We start from the raw sequence: 23,895 nt of genomic DNA on the forward strand, positions 1-23,895 counted from the left end.
GATCAGCGGTGCTTTTTTTTCCCGGGTGAGGCGGGTTAGTATCAAATCACTACGCATGCGTCAGATGACTAGTGACGTCATAAGTCACGGTTTGCTTGTAGGTGCTGTGTGTTGGTTGTGCTGAACAGTTGGAGTTTTCGTTTGGTAAGTACTTTTTTTCTCATTTTTGATCATAGATAAGAATACAAACGTTATGTACTAGTATAAAGTAACAAAACTATTGAGAACACATCATACTCACCGGTAATTTGACAATTTCGTCCGCATTTGTTTTCCTTTACGCAAACCCGAGTGTTTGCTGATGGAGCGACTTGCGGACAAACTTTGCTCCACCTGCATTCGGCTATTTGTTGTTGTTCGCTCTCCATCCGCAGAAAAAAATCTGTAACATAACATATCCCCTTTCGTTCCTGGTCATTTGCGATATTTTGCGATGATAATCGTGTTCGAAATCTCCGTCGGTGTTGAGTTTGTATCAAGAAATTGAACGATAACCTGAGCATAATTTGACTCTTCTACACATCTGCAACTGCATTCAATTTACAAATCTTTCTTATACTATTTTTGGAATCCCTTGCGATGACGACCAAGGCCTTTGTAAGTTTTCATTGGATATACAAACCGGCCGGATGCATAAGCTTTCCACGAACTGATCGTAAAAACCTGGCGAGGCGCTCCTTAGGTTTTTTGACAAGTTAAATCTTCCGCACTTGCAAATTGGCGAGCTTCCACTGAGCACTTTTGCTAAAATTAACTAGATTATCCAAAAACAAAATTCATTTGATGTTCTTGGGTGTTGATCGCAACGAATATTTCGTGTCAGCGATGTAATTATCAAGCCTCATCGTTCAAATCAAGCTCGAGTTTGTAATTTGAAAATCCGTGGACATTTTGTTTGTTGATTTCAGCAGCGATTTTGTTCCCTCCTACGCACCAAAAAAAAATATCGTTTTCTCGCGAAATTCTGTTCATTATGCATTTAAAAATATGTACACCTTTTTTTCTTTAAAAATATCGCTGGCCTTTTATTCTTGCGTTTGAGAAGGCCAGTAGTGTTAATAAGCTTATAGAATTTTTATAAGAAAAGCCATGTTAAATGAATTGAGTCGTTGAGAATATTCCCTGATTGAAGCCAAGAGGTTTCGTTTGGATAGGAAAACCTTATGGATGTTGAAAGAACGGCTATTCTGTTGGTAGAATATTTGATGTGTTCAAGATGGCTGAAGATGTTTTGTCTTTAAAAGGCTGGATTTAACATTATTGCAACATTTAGAACAATTTTAATTTGAGATTCGTCTTGAGCTTACACCGATGACAGTTACTCTCTCCTTCGTTGTAATCTTTCATAAGCGTTATACTTTTCTCAGGAGAGAATTTATGTCTTCTCCTGGAATTGTACTAGGTGGTAAACGTATTTCAGTTCTTCAAAAATCGCTTGGACATAAATTATTCATCACGCGTAGTACGATTTCTCTGCTCTCAATATTATGGCGGCTCGAGGCTTTGCTGCTGTTTTTTGGAATTAAACAAGTACTTAGTATTTTTAACTTGTATGCCAACTTTAATGACACTCGAGAAGAGGAACGTTTGGCCGATTTCGGTTCAATTATAGGTATTGATGTCCTGATGATCTCAATATTTCCTGCCTTCTGAAAAGAGAGAATTGTGGAGACAAAGGAGTAGCATAAGGTTGAAGAAGGAATAGTTTTTAATGGGTCTCTTGATCAAAAGCAGTGAATGTTGATCCATGCTTGCGTGCTTTTGTTGATATGTGTCGTAAAATTGTATTGGCACAGAAAAAAACTTCGATCAGTCTTCTATTCTGTGTAAGCTGAGCCGGCAGAATTTATTCAAATATCAAATTTAGCTGCCTTTGTTTAAAACGTTGGTGTCAGCAGATAGATATTTGGTTGTTTGAATATACTGTAAGGTTTGTGGAATTTTTATCTCTTTGAAGCTGATGCTAAGTTGACATAAGGCTTCAACAAAGTTGGCATTGTTTCGGATGTCATTTTTTGAACTTTTTGTGATCGATAACATCCTTTCATCAGTGGCTTTGTGTGCTTCATAGGATATTTTCATTGCTTTTGTTTTCACTTTTTTAACATGATTATCGTCATCCAAAACACTCTCAATAGCAAACAGTTTGTGTACCAAATAATATAAAAATTGTCTGCTTGCCAGCAGCTCTTGAGTTGTAGGTGTGGCAATTTTTTTTCATTCAGAGAGTCTGAGTGTTTTCTGCACTGGGCCAATTGTATGCTTATATTTCTGAAGATAGTTCAATCACAGACTTGTTTGCAATGCTTTCCTGAGTAAATCTGGAGACTTTGTGGAAAGCGTAGTCATTCTAGTCGACTTCTTTTTTCTGCGTTAGTTCTTGTTTATTTTTCAGTATCTTTTTTCAAAAATGTCAGCAATTCAGTTGCTACAATGGGTGTAACTTGGTCTGTGGCCACGAGTGTTCATGTGAAATCAAATATTTCATCCATACTTTCTTTTTCATTTCATGGTTGAAAGAAAAACAATTTTACATGCACTTGTTAGAACACTGAACAGTATAAGCCTCAAGAGTTTACGATATTCTTTAGTGTCGATACTGCTGGCAGCGTATTACAGTTTGTGAAAGAAACTTTAAATTCATCTTGCCATAACTCTTCTTCCTGTTCCTGCCCCACCTTTGATTTTGCTTAAAACTTTTACAGTCCTTCATCTCTTGAAAAACTGTGGTGTTTTAGTGTATAAGACATTGGAACATGATACATGTAATTTTCAGCTCCAGGAAGGATGCTTTTTCAATAAGTTGTTGGGACAAACTCTTCATCAGTTTCAAGAAAATTAACAGCAAATCTCAACTTTTTAACGTGACGCTGAATTTTGGCTGAATACAGTTTTTAAGAATATTATTTTGACTAGTGATTGTGGGAGACCTAGATTTTACATTCTCTTTTGGCCTACTGCAATTAAAAAATGGTAATTTTCAACTATTGTTTGAGATTTAGACACCCACACAGTTCATAGGTTGGTCAGCTTATAGTAAGCAGAAAACTCAATATACGGAAATTTTGATTCTTTTTATTAGTATCAAGGATACTGTTTTTAACCTGGCTGCAATCTAGAAGAAATATCATTTGTACACCAATGTAATAATTGTAACCTTCATTGGTTTCTGAAAACTGAAGATAATGAATGTTTTATGAGGTTTTGGCTATTTAAATTAAATAGTTGTTCCAGAAATAGTCACTACAATAATTTGGGCAACGTTTCTAAGGCCACTGGGTGTTTGTGTCGTGTATAACTGATTCAGTTAAATTTTGCCAAAGCAGTATTGTCAATTGTATCAGGCATTGAGGGCAGTGCAAAGCCATGTTAAATTTAGAGTGAAATATTTGTGGTTTCACATTGTTCTCAAGTCTTTTTTCTTTGATTTAAAGTGACTGTTAAATCCATTTGAAAAATGACATATTTCCTTTAAAAAAAGAGATCAACTCCATATCTTGGATGAACATGAATCTTGCCAATAACACCCTGAGAAATTAATGATTATTATTGTCGAAATGGAAAGACAGTCCTTTGCCTCTGAGGTTGCTAGTTTGTGTGAGATGTTATCACCTGTTTATCTCACTTCCTGCTTACATCTGTACAAGGTAATTTCATTACTGAGGGCTACAGAAAATGATACACTGCCAAGATTTTCTCATTAAATAAAAAGTATATTCAAAGTCACAGAACCAAAATTTGCCATCAGATAGCAAACAGTATCTGGAAACTTGAATGAAGATAAAAAAGGTTTTTCATCTGGGATTCTCCAGGGGGCTGATTTGTTTTGGATTGGAGAAGATAACAGTAATTTAAGTTGGCTGAATCTCGTATAAATTTGATAACTGCTGAATGCAGTGTGTGTATGTACAAAGATTGAAAAACGTGTTTTTGAAGTAAATATTATTATTCTATAGGAAACATACATTTCTTTTAATAACCTTTGCTTAGCAACTCAAAATCTGACAGTGAAGAGTTGCATTTTCTTACTCCAATCCATCTGTGCAGCTGTGCACATAGTTAAGTTGAGCTAATTATGTCTCGTAACTTGGATTTATTTAATTTTCTTTAAGAAAAAGCAATTTGCCTTATATTTTGACTCTGACTCGGAAGTGAAATGCTTGTTCTAAACTGTGACCATTCAAGCCTTGCAGTTTTTTCTATTTTCATTGCCTCAATAGTTGTCAGTTATTTGTTTTGCTGCTTTGATTAATGACTAATGACTCAATTTATCTGTCCTGATGAATCTGACAATCACTTTATCAGCAATGCAGAATGCAATTTCATCTTACATCCTTTGAACTGACTGAGCATTCGTTGTGTATCGGCCATATCTACAGTATAGTGAACGCTCCATTGGATTTGTCACAACTCAGCGCTTTTTGAAGTGTGATTTGAAGGCGTTTCGTGCCCATAGCGTCTCCGAAAACCAAGTCTGTCGAAGAATTATATATACATCACCACTCAGAAGACTGGTATTTTGTTTTATGGTGTCTACCTTGTGGACAACTTGCAAGTTGTAACAGCCAACCTGATGTGAATTCTACCGGTATGTACAATACAATTTCATTTTATTTTGTTTTTTAATGCCATTAATTTTGTTTGCAACTTTGAATTTATTGGTTTTCTTTTTTAAACTCTTTGCTTGCTTCTTCTTGCCTCTATAATCCTCCTAAAAGGTAACTGCTAACCCAGGCCTTTTTAACCTCGTTGAAATGCAAATTTTACTGCAAAAGCATTTTCTTGTATGGTAGTATTAAAGTCTTGTGCTTGCAAAACTCTGGTTGCTTTCATGCTCATAAACTTTTACCGGGTAAACATAAACATACAATGTACATATGTTTAAAATTTAAAATGTAGAAGTTCAGGCTTTACTTAAGTTACATTATATACCTGTGTTCATAAAGGGGTTGTCAAGTAAATCTGGGAATATTGTTGTCTCTAATCCCCCTGTTGAGGAATGAGATAAAATTATTTTCACACTAAATGTAATTAACACAGACAAGATTCTAAATTTGTAATGTATTTGGTTGAATAAATTTTATTTAAATGGCAGTGAAATGACAAGAAGGGTAACAGGGTCTGAAATAGTGACGGACTGCTCATATGGCTTCTAAAAATTGAATCTTCTTGACCAGAATTTCAAAGCCTTCTGTCAATGAGTGACCATGATTCGGTCTAGTCTGTTTTGAGTACGAATTGAATATTACATGTACTGGTTTTTCTTGAAACCTGACCTACCCTGCCGATTGTTTATCCTCTTGGGAATCCGTTTGGGATCAAAATTGAGGTAAATTTTGTGTAAAATAACATACATGACAGCTTTCTTTTCTGTGTAAAGGCTGGAAAAGTTGTAAATAATTCCTGTTTATTTGTGTGCCATGTTGTTTAGGAGTAGTTCCCTCTGATGGACATGATCATCTCGAGCACATCAGAAATGCACACACAATGTACACGTATTGGCACTTTTGGACATGAATATTCAATAATAAAAGTCACATTTTGGTGCAGTTTGCAAACTTCGCTAAATTTCCTCAACTCAGGCGATGAAGAGATCATTGATAGCATGGGTTACAGATGAAAAGATGTTTGACTGCCTAGTTGAGAGTTTTAAGGAATTTCTTCAAGTGAGTTGTTATGAAATGAGAGAAGCGTTAAATGGATATATTCTTTGACAGCAGAAAAAATGAACAAAGAGCACATTGCATCAGCTACGGTGTGTAAATCAACAAAGTAAGGACTTTGAGTGGCAAGGAGCCCTGGTGTGAAAAAAAGGCAGATCATGACATGTAGTGGTTTTGCTAAAACTTTTTCATGCTCTGTACCTTAGAGGAAAGGTTTTGGCACTCGATTTCATTGTGTTCAGTGACTGGAAATATTTGTTCTCTACTTGCTACGGCTTTAGAAAGTTATTTTCAGACCTTGGGTAATGGAAAGAAAGTTAATAAGGTGACCCTTTGATGGATACCACAGGCTAACAGTTAACAGATACTGTCTCAGATGGAGTGATTTCATTGCCACGATAATCGGCCTGTTATTTATCCAAACGTACATGTATAGAAATCATTTGCTTAAGAATATAGCTTTGTGCCCAGAGAATTAGTTGGAGCAACGATATGGCAGTCATGATGTATTGGTGGTCAAATCATGCTGGAAAACACATGCTGAGGTTAAGCAGGCTTTGCCATAGAATACGGCCCAATAAAATTATTATGATGGCACACATATGTTCCCTTGGACCAAGTTGTCAAAACATGTTATGGGTGACTGTACCAAGAACTGAAATGTCGACATGCTGCCTTTGTAATGACATTTGCAATTGGTTAGAGTTGGTACAAGTTAGTAGTTTTTTGGAAGAATGATACTACATGTATAGGCCACCTCTCACAGTCGTCATTTCTTTATAAAATTATTTGACACATAAATAAACCCACCCACTGTTTGCATGACAATGTTGTGGCTACAAAATAGTCCTGAAACTATAACTTCACATTATTGACCTAGTCGTGTGGCTTAGAATGTGTGTACCAACGTCTCAGGAATAAAATTGCCAGTAATGCACTGTATAGAGTGAAAGAGGAAAATTTTCAACAGGTGTTCATTCCCTCCACAAAACCTCATTATTTGATCAATTTACATTGTCAGGTTCAAATTGTGATGCATGTGTATGCATGCTCAGTGCATGAAGAGCCATTGTTTTTGTTTATGGCGTTCTCATAGGTGTCGTTGTTGTCCTTGCTTGGAGTGAGTTTCAATCGAGTGTTGTAAAACCAAAACCAAAGTTATTACTTTGGTCAATCAAAAAGGCCGGAGACAATCCAGTAAACCAATCAAAACTCAAAGTAATTACATGTAGCCAACTCACAGCATGGGAAAATGTGCTCATGCGAGCCATGACTGCTTTTGGTCTCACTTCTGATTGGTTGAAAAAGTGGCACAAGAACTTTGAACCAATCACTGAGTGAAGTACTGCAAAACCAAAGCAACTCACTTATTACTTTCGACACTCAGTTGAAAACTGCTCTAAGGTCCCTAGGTAGCATCTACATGTAGCTGCACCTTGCATTGTTTTTTGGCCTTGAATCTCTGCCAAACCATGTGGTCCAAGGACAGTCGCAGCCCCATTTGGTTTTCATTGTATTAGAGCGGTTTTCAATTGAGTGTCGAAAGTAATTAGCTAATTGCTTTGGTTTTGCATTACTTCACTCAGTGATTGGTTCAAAGTTCTCGCGCCATTTTTTCAACCAATCAGAATTGAAACCAAAACCAATCATTGCTCACGCGTGCACATTTTCCCGTGCTTTGTGTCGGCCACATGTAATTACTTTGAGTTTTGATTGGTGTACTGGATTGTCTCTGCGCTTTTGGATTGGCCAAAGTAATTACTTTGGTTTTGGTTTTACGACACTCAATTGAAACTCGCTCTAAACACGTCTTTTTGTTAAGTGACTATTAGAAATCTAAAATTTACATTCTAATGACCCTGAGTTTTAAATTGAAAGAATTAATAATGGTAGCTACAAGGTTTGATTGACATTCACAATGATAACCCTCTCTTGATTCTATGGTACATGTAAGTGCTTTCCTTTCAGAAATTTCTCTTTTTGACTTCACCTTACCATAATTTTAATCAGATTCAGTTTATGCCTGGTCCTGTTAGGAAAGTACATGTACATTACAAAAAATTGCAAAATAAGCTGATCTTTCAACTAATGGAAGGTGAAATTATTAATGCAGTCTTGGCTTTATTTGGAATTTCTGGTCAGTTTTGCCTTTTTCGTGATATTATCCCCTGAATCAGGGCTGGCAATCCCTACAGTTACTTTAATTTGCCGGAAAAATTAGTTTATTGATCAAGAATCTTTTTGCCATAATTATCATTTTTGGTTCACTGAAAATTTTTGAATTATACAAAATTATCACACTAAAATTCTTGGCATTTAGATTGGAATAGGGGCTTTGTTTATTTAAAAAATGACAGTTTGCTTGATGTTCAGCCTGTTTATCAGTTGTGGTAGTCATAAATGAGAGAAATTCGTAGTGAAAGAGAGAATAAATTACATTGTAATATTCAAGATGTTAAACACAATGAGGACTTCCAAAAAAACCATTTTTATGTTGTTCTGAAAGTATACCTTTGGGCATGTATGAATATGTAAGTTGATAACTGTGCTATTTGGACATCTAAAAGGATAAATAACAGGAAGCTATGAGTTGTGTTTCCTTAAATTAAGAGCTTGTTATAATAAGAGCTACTATTACCATCTTTTATCTTGATGTGATGCAATCCTTTCTTACAAGAAACATGCTTCAAATGTAAAACTTCATTTTGTTAATGCTATTAGTCGCTGGTATTTTAGGCTTAAATGTGACCTTCCACGGGAAAACGTACACTAACGTTTGCCCGTTAAACGGCTTAAAACTAACGGACGGTTAACGGATATTCAACGGTTTTGAAGATTGGTTTAACGTTTTTTACTAACGCTCTGACGGTTTGTGCTAACGCTCTAACGGTTTGTGCTAACGCTCTAACGGTTTGTGCCAACGCTCTAACGTTCTTTCCATCAGTTCTAACGTTCTGCCTTAGCGCTTTAACACCAAGTCTTAGTTCTAAGCTCGAAAGGCTGATCGATGACAGCGAAAAGTAGTGCGCGATTACCGTTCATCGAACAAAGGCCATGGTTTGAAGTACTAGCACCATCGCGAGCTGGCCAAAACAAATCGGATGCACATTTCAGCGAGTTTTTTGCTTTAAGAATACTACGATGTAGACAGGCCACCAGAAACGATTGCGTGACTTTTAAAATACGATTCCGAAGAGGCGCGCCCATGGCGCCATAACTGCTGAATGCAACGAAGTCCGGATAAAAGTGGCTAATCTCGATATGTTTTGACCGTCGGACTCACAATGATGCGATGCATTACTAAATTGTGAATTTCTCACGGCATCCATTACTTCATTAGCTACTGTAGTTGCAAAGTAAAATACAACAAATGATTATTTTCATCCAAAGAAATGTAGCATTTCATTTTGTTTTCAAAGCCGAAGTAACGATAAATTCAAAGCGGTGCGTTCATAAGAGAGCTCTTTGCTATAAATACGATAAAAGAGTTCTGTATCATCAGTTAAGATGCCGAGGGGGCAAAAAAGCTCGCGAGAAACTCCAGGCGAGTGGTTAAACAGATATTTTTCAGTTGAAATTTGGTAAGTCATGCATCATTCAATCACATTTAATTTGGCGTTCGCGCAGGATGGGTCTTCGATCTTTGGTCTTCGTTTTTGGAGTCTTTATTGTCCATTCTACCTATTAGCGTAGTTATTTCAGCTTGAAATCCATCCAAGACTCGAAGCGCTCAACCTCAAATAATATCGAAAACTCCAGCATTCCCAGCGCCAAGGATGCGTAGCAGGATTTTCGTATACCGGCTTTAGATACATGCTTGCAGCCGTCACGCCATGTGCTCCTCTCTGATTGGATGATGATTTCTTATTAGCCAATCACAGAGGAGCAAACGTTGTGACGGCTGCAAGCCGTCACACCAAACTCCAACTACGCTTCCTTGGAGTTCCGAATGCTGGATTTTTTCAATTTTATTTGAGGTCCAGCGCTTCGAGTTTTGGACGGATTTCAGATATAATGGCATGAAAGGAAACCTCTGGGTTTCAGCTTGCTTGGTGCGTGATTTGAAACCTGTACGATAGGAATTTGTTTGTGAGTTTCAGCTTGATTGGTGCGTGATTTGAAACCTGTACGATGCGAATTTGTCAGTGAAAATCGGCTTGGTGCTGGAGCGATCCGAAATCGAGCTTTCCACCCTTGTTTTACTATTGGTACGCAGAGGTGAACGTCGAACACAAACCCTTCATTTTTCTCGGTATTTTTAATTTTTTAAAAAGCGCTCTACTACATGTAATTCTACTAAGTTGTAGAAGGACACTGCCGGTTTTCCCAAAGAGGGTCACATTTTTAAACGACGCTCTACGAATCCTCTGATCCGGAACAATCGATACAGATTATTAATTCACTTGCCAACAGAATCCAAGATTTGCCCAACGGATAAGGTTAATAACTATTATACATCTGACGTATGAGACTAACGCTCTAACGGACGAGGCTAAACCCTAACGGACGAGGCTGACGCTCTGACGGATGAACCTAACGTTCTGACGGATAAGACTAACGTTCTAACGGATGAAGTTGACGCTCTGACGGTTTCATGTAAACTTCTAACGGACGGCTAACGGATATCTAACGCTTCGGTCAATTTAACGGTTTAGCGTTAGTGTACGTTTTCCCGTGGAAGGTCACAAATGTTTTGTTCTTTCAGGATGTTGAAAAATCGTACTGTAGGCTTGTTGTTTATGGGTTTAACAGCTGTCATGCAAACCCTTGTATTGTCATTCACATTTTCAATGTTAAGTTTGTTATTCTGTGTACTGGCTGGACTTTGTGTAAGAGATTTTAAGGGGTTTTTTAAGCCAGGCAGCCATAATGGTCAACAACTTTTGTTTTTGACAGACCTTTACTTAGACAACGTAAAGTTCGTTGCTAATGCAATATCCAACATGGTGTATCCCATTTACAACTGTTTGTGTTTGCCAGTGCAGACTACTCCCATTAATTTAAGAGTGCATGAGATGCTTTTAATGTGATGAAGTGTCAGATATTTGTAACAAGAGAAGTAAAAACATTATACAGTTTGTAGATATTGGGGAAGTCATTCAATATTTTGGATTTGATATTATATATAAATAATTGTAGCTCATCAGAATATTTAATCGAATTTAAAGCAAAATTTTACTATCTTGTTTTGCTTCAACAATAATTTCAGTCTTAGCACTATTTCACTACCTAAAACGAAATCTTGACTTCCTGCAACTAAAAATGTCAATTAATATTTGAATCTTTGTGTTTGTACTTAAAAAGGAAAAAAATCTTAAGAAACAATTAAGTTGCAACCTAGTTAAGTATCTCAAGTATCCCTGTGAAGGGATGATCAAGGAACAATATATTTTTATAGTGCCATCTGGTGTGCTGTCTTTCACTTAAGAAGTAGAGTTCTAAAGTGGCAACGTCATAAAAATTAAATTTTTGAAAGTATGGGATTTGTTGGGATGTTAATTTGAGAGAACAACATCTAAAGGGCATAGTTGCCAAAAACTAGCCATGTGGGGCAAATTGTCTCAGAGATTCTAGTCCCATTTTTCTCTGGTGATACCATACAAATCCTTCTAAATTTAGAAGGATTTGTATATATGGTGCCATCAGAGCATAACTGGACTAATATCTCAAAGACAATTTGCCCTGAAATGCTGCTTTTTGGTGAGTAGACCTTTTGGATGTTGTTCTTTCATAATACCCAAAAAATCCCATAATGTTCACACTTATGGACTCTATTTAAACACCCAGTTTCTTACCTGGGTGACAAAAAACATGGGTAACTTACTCAGAGAAGTTGGCTACTTTTTATCCCAAACTGAAGTAATTTCAGAAGACAGGTTCTTTCAAACTAAGAGTCAAGTTCATTTTGACAATGACAACAGCTGGTTATTTTTATTTAAGTGCCATACTTTTATTTATTTCTGCCACGGAAAAAAGAAATCAAGATAAAATTGAATTACATAGGTGGCAAGGAGGTCTAAGAGGAACTACTAAGCTTATATAATTATGTTCTGCCTCCCCAATTAAAATGTCTAGCGATCGTTGACTCGCAAGTTGGCGACGGAGAATAAAATCATTGCAAACAATAAAAAGTACTCCACTCGACCCAGTCACTGACGTCAATGTTTATTGAAGCCCCTAAGCTTAGGATAAGATAACTGCCAAGAATGTAGGTTTTTGGCCACCAGAATAAATAAATAAATTTTTAATAGACTTTTAGCACTGAGTTTCCTGGATATCTACCATATGAATCCATTATGAGAATGTTGGAATAAGCGTGTTTGATTTTAAAAAAAAGAATACAAACTGCAATAGTTTATCATTAATATCCTATCATAAACAAGTTGAGGAGGGCAAGATTTCAATATTAGATATACATGAATAAAACTATGGATGCCACTTGCTGAGAGTAGACAAGAAATCTCCCTTTAAGTCTTATCGGTTTTTTTTTGTCTTTTGCGTTTGATAAGGTAGACAAAAACAGTTTCATTCGCTAGCAGATTTACATAATTAATAGTTAAGCTACAGCTTTGCTTTTCAGGTGATTGTCTGCTTGTGTTATTTTGTTAATGTTATCTTCTTTGCGCATATATTCAGGGATAGTAACGCGTTATCCCACACATCGGCAGATATGTTGGTTGGAATGGATTTGTTACCATCCACGTAAATTCCAAGGAAAGAGAGAGTATATTAAAACAGTTTTTAAATATTATTATAAACCAACTGAGTACTCAATTTGCTGCACAACAAAACACTGAAAGAAACTGAGAACTAAATAAGTAAGTTTGTTGCCTGATAAATTTAAATAATTGAATCTTAAATGTAATGTTTTAGGTATTCGCACTTGTGGATAAGTGTGACATCATACTAAGTTTAAAGAATAATTTGATTATCAAACTAAAATGATGACATTTTGCCGCTTAAAATATTTTGGTTTTCTTAAATTTGAATTTGATTTTTGAATACTTTAGAACCAATGTATGATAATACCTGCCCTAGTTTACATTCAGAGACCTGGCATTATGTATATTTGAGTTTGTTGGTTCTTTACACTGATTTGAGTAAGATAATTTATCTCTTTGTACTCAAATTTTCTGCTTTTAGCAAAAAGCAACCTTTGATTTGAGTTGATATGCAGTCTTCCAGTTGCCGGTCAGCCATAAAACCTTGAGACATAAATGATTTGATCATAACAAAAGTGACAGTACACTCATTTTAAGTGTTAAGTACCCATCTGTCTGTCATCCAAAATTTGAAGGCCAAACTGAACTTGGGTTTGACAGTGTTTATGTTTTCTTTGTTCTTAGAATAATGGGAAAACACAACAGTAAACTCAAACCTGAGGTGCTGGCTGACTTAAAACGAGAAACTGAGTTCTCTGAAGCAGAACTCAAAGAGTGGTACAGAGGCTTTCTGAAGGACTGCCCAAGTGGACATCTTACTGTAGATGAGTTCAAAAAAATCTACAGCAACTTTTTCCCTCATGGTGATGCCTCGAGGTTTGCTGAGCATGTCTTCCGCACATTTGACAAGAATGATGACGGCAGCATTGACTTTCGTGAATTCATGTGTGCTTTGTCTGTGACATCGCGAGGGAAACTGGATCAGAAATTGAGATGGGCTTTCAGCATGTACGACATGGATGGAAATGGCTACATCTCAAAAGATGAAATGTTGGAGATTGTAAAAGCAATCTATAAGATGGTGGGCAATGTTATGAAGATGCCAGACGATGAAAGTACACCAGAAAAACGAACTGAGAAAATTTTTACTCAAATGGATACAAATGAAGATGGGATGCTGTCATTAGAAGAGTTTATCGAGGGTGCAAAGAGTGACCCCTCGATTGTTCGTTTGCTACAGTGTGATACAACACAATGAGACTACTTGTTGTGAAAAAAATTATCGTGTATACATGCCCCTTCCTAGCCAAATTCAAAGCCACACCCTGTGGCAATGGTTCCCTATGCAAGATGAATAGGTATAAAGGTAATGTTTGACTCTGATAGTCTTTATTATTCCTATTGTACAAGTATTAAAGCTGATTTACACAGTACGATTTTTGTCGCTTGCGACAAGTTTACGACAGACATACGTAAGAAAAAATGTCGTAGCATTTTCAAACATGTTTTAAAATGTTGCGACAATCGTAAATCAAGGCTGTTGTAAGCTTGTCGCCTGCCACAAAAATCGTACCGTGTAAATCGGCCTTTGGAAACCCAATACCTTATCATTCGTGACAGTTACCATGGTATATAGAGGATACTACCTGTACTTGGCTGCATTGTACGCGGGGATACGAATTTTATCTAATAGTGCTGATAGTATAGTATATCCCAGCACAATAAGATAAAATTTGTATCCCCAAGCTACCCTGTAATGTTCTGTTTATTATATACATGTAGATGTTGATGAAATGTCCAGATTAAAAGGCAATTATTTGTTTAATCTATTTCTGAAATGGAAAAAAAGTGGTCATCAACAGTTATGGAAAATTAATCATTATAATTTGTCAAATTGAGTCATAAAAATGAGAATGTAGTCGAGAAAAATTATATTACAACACGAAAGTATTTTACAAGGAAGGGAAAACTTGCTTTTTCTTGGCTAATCGTGTTAGTTGCCATGACGACAGCTATGTCCTCGCACATGAAAGATGAAATAATATCTTCACTGTGCACAGTGAGGATTTGACTTTTTTTTTTAGAAAAAAGGAGCATCCCCCATATGCCAAGTATACAGTGTCACAAAAATTTATGTAATAATGGCTGAGCAATTTATATAGCTCTGACATTTGCCATGTGCAGATGTGCCACCACTTTTCTGAGACCAGGATGAACTCAGACGGGCGTGAGTTTGTATTGGCCTCCATATATTTCTTCTTTTTTCGTTTACATGAGACTGGCCTGAAAATGAAGACTGGTCTGACTTTGTCTCGGTTTCTAGACTGAGACGAGAAACTGTCGTGCGGGTCTGAGTTTGCACTGTTATCATGTGAATGACAACAAATCTCAGACTGGGTCCAGAAATTTCAAGCCTGTATGCTTTTGGGTCAGCCATATATTTATTTGACAAAACATTAGCATTTGGGCCTGAAACCAGGCACCCAGCACTTTGTCCCGGTGTCATGTAAATGGTTGCAAAAAATTCATACTGGTCTGAGTTGGTCCCGGTCTCGTGTACGTGTAAATACCCACTAAGATGTACCACCAACTTTATATCTTTACGAATATCTGTTCTTGCTGATTAGGCAAATCAAAGGGAAAACAGGAGGTGGGCCCTAGTTGTGTTCAAAAGCTGAATAACTTTTTCCAGTGGATGAGGCATTATCCGACAAAATATTTCAGTATTTGCTCGCATAACGCTGAATATCTACGCTCAAAGCACATCTAAGGAAAGGCGTTTATGAAAGCCATGGCCGTGGTTTGACGTGAAGGATGTTTAATGCTCTGGATAGTGACTTATCCACTGGATAAAGCTATCTTTGGACAACTGGGGACAGATTTTTCGAGCAGTTAGACTCGATAGTTTGATGGTGTGATCAGTTATAATGCATAAGAAGCCATTTAAACTGTCCAAGTACAGAAATTTGAAAATGTCTTGTTAACAAAGTGGCATTCTTTCACATTTTGAGAGTCCGATGTGCTAAGAAAGTGATACAAATATTGTAAATTACTTATTCACCTTTAAACTCCCATGTTCTAAAAGTTAATTCTCCCAACTACTTCTGTAGAGTTCTTTGTTGGCTGGTCATGAGAATTTGGTGTTATGTCAAGATGACACCCTTCAGCTGATAATAAACTAAGTTACATACTAATAATCAATCCTGGAAGTCAAGGGGCTATCTTGAGTTTTCATGTTCATTGATTTTTTGGGGGGTTTATGGTACAAGATGTTAAGACAAAGTTGAAGTGAATTCACTACTTGTACAATCCCGTAATACACGTCTTTTATTTCCCCCCCCCCCCCCCCCCCCAAAAAAAAAAAAAAAAAAAAAAAAAAAGAAATTTGCCTAATCGTTGTTTGCAATTTCTCCTGGGACGTGAAGATGTCCCAAGAGAAAACAAGGCCTGTGCAAGGTTTTTTTGGGATTTGTGCAAGTAGTGAATCATGGAAAATAAGTATCAGATTCACAGCCAAAGTAGGTGGATGTCTTTTTAACCGATTGTTATGACCCCTGATATATATTCCTTATCATGTGAATTTATATTTTACAAAGTGAGAGGATCTCATGTTAAGCTATTATCGTGCATCGAGATATATCCCTTATCATGTGAATGTATTGTGCTTCAAATTAGTAGCTTACGAAAATCGAAAAAAAAGAGTTTCATTGTAATGTACTTTTAAAGTTACTGGTTCAGTTAATAAGTCATTGCTGTACTTGTAAAACCAGTTCTGTTAATTCTCTGTGGTGTTAAAATGTAAGTTGCGTGAAAGCATCGAATTCTTACATTGAACTCTTTAAAAGATCGATTTTAGGCAAATATGCCTTGTGCACAGATTTGTAAATAAAACTATTATCGTTCAATGTGAAGGCAGAAGACTGTTGATTCGCCTTGGTTTTCATTTTTATGCGATGTGGAACAAGAAGTACATTTTGAGATTCCTCAAGTTTAATTTTCTATCCAACGTAAAATTCCTCAACATGAACGTACTTACGTTGGACTGACTGCTCTTCGTAGCATGAAGTCTGCCAGCCCCCTTTGTCTGGCGCAAAAGGCTTATTGGTGGCAGTATTACATGCTCCAAATCTTTCTGCGTTTGAAAGATTTATTTTGTGCAAAGAAAGGTGTAGTACAGAGATGCTCCAGGGTTTTTTCTTTAGTCTTGCCGTAGTTAATTCATTTATAAAAATTTCTGAGGCGTGTTTATGACCGCAAAAAGATATATAGTGCTTTATTCAACACAAGCATGTAATGCCTGCAGTTACTGTAGTCAGTCTCCGACTGGCTTTTTTGTTCAAAACCCTTCGTTGACGAAAGAATCCTCCGAAGCACCCCAAAAAAACAGTGATAGCTCTGCTTTTATGTCAAGAAGACTTCCCTTAGTTTAGAACCAGTCGGTGTAGGCAGTATGACGTTTGTAAACCAATCAAATCATGGATGGTAGTTAGAGCTAGTTTCAATCGAGTGTCGTAAAACCAAAATTAAAGTAATTACTTTGGCCAATCAAAAAGGACGGAGACAATCGAGTAAACCAATCAAAACTCAAAGTAATTACACGTAGCCGACACAAAGCGCGGGAAAATGTGCACGTGCAAGACACGATTGGTTTTGGTCTCACTTGTGATTGGTTGAAAAAGTGGCGCGAGAACTTTGAACCAATCACTGAGTGAAGAAATGCAAAACCAAAGTAATTCGCTAATTACTTTCGGCACTCAATTGAAAATCGCTCAATTGCCAACTTTGGGTAGGTACCTAGAGCACGTGGCCTCCGGGAGATATGCCTCTTGCCTTCGGTCATGGAATTTGAAATATCTCCTTGATCCACACAGTATTTATGAACTAGCATTTTAGTTGGGAAGTTAGACTAGTTTGCTTCGCAGATTGAACTTGAGAAGACGTAACATTTGCTAATCCGTAGAGACCTTTAATCATTCACCGCTTCCTGTTATTGGATAACATCAGCTCATATAAACCCAGTCGCCGCTTGCTACATAATCCTACATCTACTGCTAATCCATCTCACGGCCGACGCCCGACACGTCTCCATGGAGATTAAGCCCACCACAAGACCACGTGCTCTGGGGTTTTAGCATGCGTCATACAGTTGTACTGGTCCACAATTGTACGAGAGATTTACTGAGTTACGCGCCCTTTTTTAGGTTGTTTGCGGTGAGAGTTTAGAAGCCATGGGTAAACAAAACAGTAAACTGAAGCCCGAGGTACTGGCTGACCTCAGAGAACATACAGAGTTTACAGACAGTGAATTACAAGAGTGGTACAAAGGTTTTCTCAAAGACTGCCCCAGTGGGCTTCTTACAGTTGAGGAGTTCAAGAAAATCTACGGTAACTTCTTCCCCTATGGTGACGCGTCGAAGTTCGCGGAGCACGTTTTTCGCACGTTCGATACCAATGGTGACGGTTCGATCGATTTCCGCGAGTTTATCTGTGCTTTGTCGGTGACGTCGCGTGGAAAACTGGACCAGAAACTCAAGTGGGCTTTCAGCATGTACGATCTAGACGGCAATGGCTACATTTCGAGACAAGAAATGCTTGAAATTGTCAAAGCGATATATAAGATGGTTGGCTCTGTCATGAAAATGCCAGAAGACGAGAGCACGCCGGAGAAACGGACGGAAAAGATCTTTAGACAAATGGATAAAAACTTGGACGGCAAACTGTCACTCGCTGAATTTATCGAAGGCGCTAAGAGCGACCCATCCATAGTCCGTTTGCTTCAGTGCGATGCGCAGTCTACTGGATGAAGACTTCAAACAGTATTATTGACTGAGCGTATACTTTTATAATGTTGTCTTCTTTCAAGAAAAGCAAAATTTAAACCTGCCCCGCCGGGAAAGCTACGTCGGCAAGATACCTCTGTGAATTTGTATATCAAGTAGCTGAGAGAATGTACTAGAAGCTCATCTTTTGATGCTGGCCGTCACAAGATTATTTGCGTTTGAAATTTTAATAGAGCATTGGAAAGCGCCTCATGGCTGCTGCATTATAATGGTCTTAAACCGTTACGCGTGCTATTTCTTGTCATTTTAGCCCGCGCTTTTTTACAAGAGAAAATAGAGATAGAAGCCTTTTGTTTATGAGCTTTAGAATATAAGGTGACGTGGAGAAGATCTGTTCAATCAAACGAATATCGCTAGATTGGTATTTATTTATTTATGTTGGTGATTGATTTTGGAAAGCAAGGTAGTCACGGTTTTTGGAAAGCTCTCGACAACGGATTCAGTTACAAGAGGTTTAGAGACACCCTTGTGTTTATTATTTCAAGTAGAAAAAAGGCGAAAAGGTTGTATTGAATTATTTGTCTTTACTGTGAATTTTAAATATAGAGCTACGCGTGTCAAACAGTAATGGAGTTTTCAGTGTTTTGTTGAAGTATACCTTAATTTTGTAAGAGACTGTATCCTGCACTCAGACGTTTGCATTGGAAGAATGTTCCCGGCAAAGTGATACATACGGTTGATTTTTGCGCGGAGCAAATCTCCTGGAAAACAAGCTTTTGTTCAATCTTGTTCTCACAGCTCGTTACCCGCCTTTAAGCATGGTCCGTGCATGTTTTGACATAAAAATTCGGGGTGGCCAAACGATACGAAATTGTTCTAGGAATGATATTCACTAAAAGCTACTGAAAGTAGTTTTCTGGGTTGAGCGTAATACTGAAGGTCGCTTAGCGTTGTTGTTCGGTCGAACGTTTAGCCAGTGGAACGGACAACTACGGCGAATTATTAAATCTCGGTTCTTCTGCTGTCTCGAAAATTTGAAGCAGTAGTGGTTCAAAGCCGTAAATTAAAAGATGCTCTGGGGACAAGAATGTTGCCAATGGTTACAAAAATTGACCCTCACTGGGGCTGCTTTTATTTCGAAACTCTTCTCATCGCTGACCAAAAGAATCGTGGCCTCAACCTCGTTCCCAGGGTCTCCATTGTCGACAAAGATTCCCTGGGAACGAGGTTGTCGCGGCCTCTGAGGACCAGTGTTTAACAAGACGAATTTCTCGTGTGCATGGGCTTACATAATGCTTACGTTCTTGAGTGTGACAAACTTCACGTGAACTGATAAGCAAGATTATTTTCCATGTAGTGTTGACTAATAGAACAAAAGCTGAATAGGAAACGCTCTGATTTTAATACAAGGAGCTCAAACAGAAGAAAGTCAAACGTTCCAGCCAAATGGTTTCAAAATGAATAGACCCGTTTCCTCAAGTTAACAGCCGAGCTGTCCGTCAATGCTTAAGAACATAAACGTTGAGTGAAGATAGTATGTTCTAGTATTGGAAGAACGCTCCAGCAAAAAAAATCGCTTGAAAGAATGAGAAAAGTCCTTTGGTTTTTTTTGACGTATAGAGTTGCGATAATAGGAAACCGGCTACCTTTTCCGCCGGGAAAGAAGAAACGTCTAAGAAATTCGCAAATACCGACTCTTCCCTTACTCTTTATTTGTTCTTGTTGGTGCTTATTATTTGCTAATTAGCCAATGTGAAAATGCCATAATACTATTTGTTTGTCCCTCCAAAATTTTGCATAAGCATTGTTTTTATTTTCTCTTGGTACTTATAATGGTCCCAAGAGAAACTGGAAGCAATGCTTATAAATGCAAATTTTTTGAGGGACAAACAAAGAGTATTATGGTAATTTTGATATTGGCTAATTTGTCTTATGTGGAGACGGTGATAGAGCGTTTTCACATAATGTCACGGCGGCCATGTTGGTGTTCCGAAACAAAGGAATGGCTGACATGATGGTCTACCAAAGCAATCCTCCGGGAATTGAACTCTATTTTTATGCAAATACTTTCTTTTGTTTTAGTAATCCAATATGGTTGCTAGTCACGTGAGTGAAAACGCTCTTTAAGATTTTACGACGGCGACGGCAACAACAACGGCGCAAAACAATGATATCATTGGTTAAAAGAGCATAAATAATCGGGCTGCACGTGCAGCACGGATTTTAGGACGGATTCTTGCGGTATTCTGCATAACGACGACGTGAATTACCAAATTTGAGGTTTTGACGACAACGTAAGCATGCAACAGAGAATCTTTCATTCTCCATTTTAACTTTGTAACTGCTAGTACCAATTTATTTTTACGATACTTCACCCGAATTGTAAGAAGTGAACGAGATAGAATAACCGCGAGAGACTTATGATAAGCGAAGTGATATTTTGAGGTGACGTTTTCCTTGAAGTTGCCGTCGTAGATCTTAAGGTCCAATAATAGGGAGTTTAAGATACCACGACGGCTACGGCTACGACAACGCCAAAAAGCAGTAATATTATTGGTTAAAAGAACCAAAATGATCGTGCTGCACGTGCGGCACGCATTTTTGAACATTTCTCTCCCGTACTCGTCGAAACTACTACGTAAAAAGACCAAATTTAAGGTTTTGAAGACAACGTGGACAAACTACAGTGAATCTTTCAGGCTTACTCTTTACTTCAAATCCGTCCGTACCAATCCAGTTATAGGACACTTCGCTCATATTGAATAATATAAACAAGATGGAATAATCATGAAGTACTTAGAATAGCTCAAACTTATATTTTGAAGTGACGTTTTCGTCGCCGTAGCCGTCGTGGTTTCTTAAACTCCCTATTTGTTGAGTACGGTAAGCAAATTGTGATGCCCTTACAAGCAGTTTTTTTGTGCACCATGTTACTTGAACTGCACCCTCAAGCTTTACTATGCGCTTTTCATAATTCTTCGGAATCTCCCCCTTTACGCCAACCGCCAATTCGTCAAACTTTACAAATCCATGTTGAAAGATGACGACAGTTGAGCCTAAACCATCGCAAAGATACCGTGTTTTAGATTGAATCATCGAATTACGTCATTGGTAAGACAAGTGACATTTGTTTACGATTCTCAAACTGAAACGAGTGGGATTGAAGGTAATAGACCAATGACATTGAGAAATCAGTAGACAAAAGTATGGCGCTTTGTTACTTTCAGCGTGACCTTTTTTGAATGTTTACTCCAAAACGTCAGCAGTAAGAAACTTTGATATTATTCCACTTTACTTTTCATACTTGAAGTTTAGCGCAAAAGGTAAGATTCCAGAGTTTAGGGAAAGCGCACAACACCACCGTTTACTTCATGAATTTTGTTGTCAACACTTATCTCCACCCCTGTACGTACAAATGTCGGCTTGACATCAAAACAACTAAGATGGCTTTTCTTTGATTTGGTCCAACAGATGGTGTACTAAGCTCACAAAAGACGGAACATGGGAAAGCAAAACAGCAAACTGAAGCCCGAACAGCTCTCCGACTTGAAACAGCAAACGGAATTTAACGAGCAGGAACTACAAGAATGGTATAAAGGCTTCCTCAAAGATTGTCCCAGCGGTCACCTAACGGTTGAAGAGTTTAAGAAAATCTATGGCAACTTCTTCCCGTACGGCGACGCGTCAAAGTTTGCAGAGCACGTATTTCGCACGTTTGATGAAAACGATGACGGCACCATCGATTTCCGCGAGTTTATCTGCGCCTTGTCGGTGACTTCTCGTGGCACCTTGGAAAAGAAGCTTAAATGGGCTTTCAGCATGTATGACAAGGACAAAAATGGCTACATCACCAAGGAAGAAATGCTGGAGATTGTGAGAGCGATCTACAAGATGGTAGGATCCGTCATGAAAATGCCAGAAGATGAGAGCACGCCGGAAAAGAGAGTGGATAAGATTTTTTCCCAAATGGATAAAAACGTGGACGGTAAACTCTCCCTTGAAGAATTCATAGAATGCGCCAAAAGTGATCCGTCGATTGTCCGTTTGCTTCAATGCGATCCCGCATCAAGCTGATCTGGCGAACACAGCACAATACAATTTTCCTTGAGCTAGATTTTCAAAACAATTTAATCTTCCCTTGAATTCCATAGCATGTAGTTATAAGTTGAGCCTCGACTAGCAAAAAAAAAACGTTTCCAAGTTGCCACAACTTTATAAGTCCGCTTTCTGAACTAAAGTGTGCAAGAGAAATCCATGTTAAATTCAGTGCTTCGGTAAGCAAATCAACCATTTAACCTTACGGCGAAGAATTTCCCTGGTATAACCAGCAACGTTGGTGCCTATCTGTTTGGCAGCTACTTTTGTTGTAAATTTATGTGAAATAAAGGTTTTGGGTCTCGTCAAAGTGTGAAGGGTGAGGCCTTCCGCCTACTTGTCTACCAGATCCCAACCCTCTTAGACCCCTCTCTGTTCCCCCCTTGGGATCCTGCCCCTGCCCCTGCCCTATTCCCTGGGAAGCGGGAGAAACGCCTCCCTGAAGAACAGCTATGGAATAAGAAAGCAAATATTCCTGACACGGTAAGTTTCGTCTGTTTGGGGACTTAGCTTGACTTGTATTTGTCCTAATGAGATTTTCCGACATTGGTCGATACAGACCGCAAACGGCAACTTGAAATTTTCTTTTAGACAAAGAGAGGATTCAAAATCGAATTAAAGCAGATTCGTTGTAATCTTGGTTTCTAATGAGAGGGGCAAGCCGAAGTACCTTGCCTCTCGGAGAAGAGGAGAGATCAAATTTACTCCTCCCAGATATGACGTCGAGTCCGGGAAGCGGGCACGGAATGATGAGGGTTTTCCAACGGGAAATAAAAGAAGCTCCCAGATGCTTGACAGGTTCCGTTCAAGTCCGGATGTTTTTTAGACTTCTTAACTGAAATGCAAGTTATCAGTATTTTTCGTTAGAAAATTGTTTCCAGTGGTAGTTTCAATATATGAATTTCAGAAGTATTTTCCATCAAATTCTCTTCAACAAGTCTTCGTTTTAAGCTATAGAGAATAAAATATTTTTTTAAAAGATATTTTAGCATGCAAGCAAACATATAATTTGTCTTTTGCTAGAAGTATACACGAAATTACTTTACTCAAAATCGATATTATGTGCTTTATGCCTTGAAATTGATTTTAAAATACCTAATTTTTACACATCAATTTACTCACCAATGCCGATTGGTTTCACATCTTCGTGCACAGACAACGTTTCTGCTCGAAGCTGTACTCTGGGCCCGGTTCCTCGAAAGCCGATTAACGCTAATCTAAGATTAAAAATTAACCAGCGGCAGTTTATTTCTCTACTCCCAAATGCTGTTCAACGCAGATTTTTGGCAGAACTTTACAAGAGAAGACGTCAATCTTGAAAAACAAAAATAAGCAAAAGAAACTTTCATCAAAAAGTTGAAAACGTGAAACAAAATTTTACGCTAATCCTGGATTAAGTTAATCGGCTTTCGAGGAACCGGGCCCTGGACTCTTCTTTAGTCTTTGTGTGTGGTACGCATGTGGGTGGTACGGGCGCGTGTGTATGCAAGACAGGACCCGCGCAATAAGTAGAAATGAAATGTAAAGAGAAAAATGGTCCATTTCATGTTTATTGCGCCTATGCATTGGTATGTAACCAATGTATTCGTATATTTAACAATTATTCCTCGAGCCCGAATGGGCTCTGAGTCAATAGCCCATGAGGCCGAAGGCCGAATGGGCTATTGACTCAGAGGCCATGAGGGCGAGAGGAAT

General features: G+C 38.0%; 2 protein-coding genes across 3 annotated transcripts; both read left to right on the forward strand.

Annotated features, from left to right (window-relative positions):
• The first annotated feature begins 44 nt into the window (after positions 1-44).
• Positions 45-22,510, forward strand: LOC138045334 (neurocalcin homolog). Of its 2 annotated transcripts, none has more exons than XM_068891786.1 (2): positions 45-144; positions 21,577-22,510. In XM_068891786.1, exon 2 carries the CDS (start codon positions 21,607-21,609, stop codon positions 22,177-22,179), a length of 573 nt encoding a protein of 190 aa, XP_068747887.1. In that variant the 5' UTR covers positions 45-144; positions 21,577-21,606; the 3' UTR covers positions 22,180-22,510. The 2 variants fall into 2 exon arrangements, with proteins under 2 accessions (XP_068747887.1, XP_068747886.1); XM_068891785.1 differs by lacking the exon at positions 21,577-22,510 and adding an exon at positions 17,527-18,733 and having other exon boundaries at positions 60-144.
• Positions 4,453-13,717, forward strand: LOC138045335 (neurocalcin homolog). The gene is made up of 2 exons (XM_068891787.1): positions 4,453-4,588; positions 13,010-13,717. The coding sequence occupies exon 2, from the start codon at positions 13,014-13,016 to the stop codon at positions 13,581-13,583; it is 570 nt and encodes a 189-aa protein (XP_068747888.1). The 5' UTR covers positions 4,453-4,588; positions 13,010-13,013; the 3' UTR covers positions 13,584-13,717.
• Positions 22,511-23,895: the final 1,385 nt, after the last annotated feature.

This window comes from Montipora capricornis, chromosome 4 (assembly GCF_036669925.1).
Source record: "Montipora capricornis isolate CH-2021 chromosome 4, ASM3666992v2, whole genome shotgun sequence".
In the NCBI taxonomy this organism is placed as follows: domain Eukaryota; kingdom Metazoa; phylum Cnidaria; class Anthozoa; order Scleractinia; family Acroporidae; genus Montipora; species Montipora capricornis.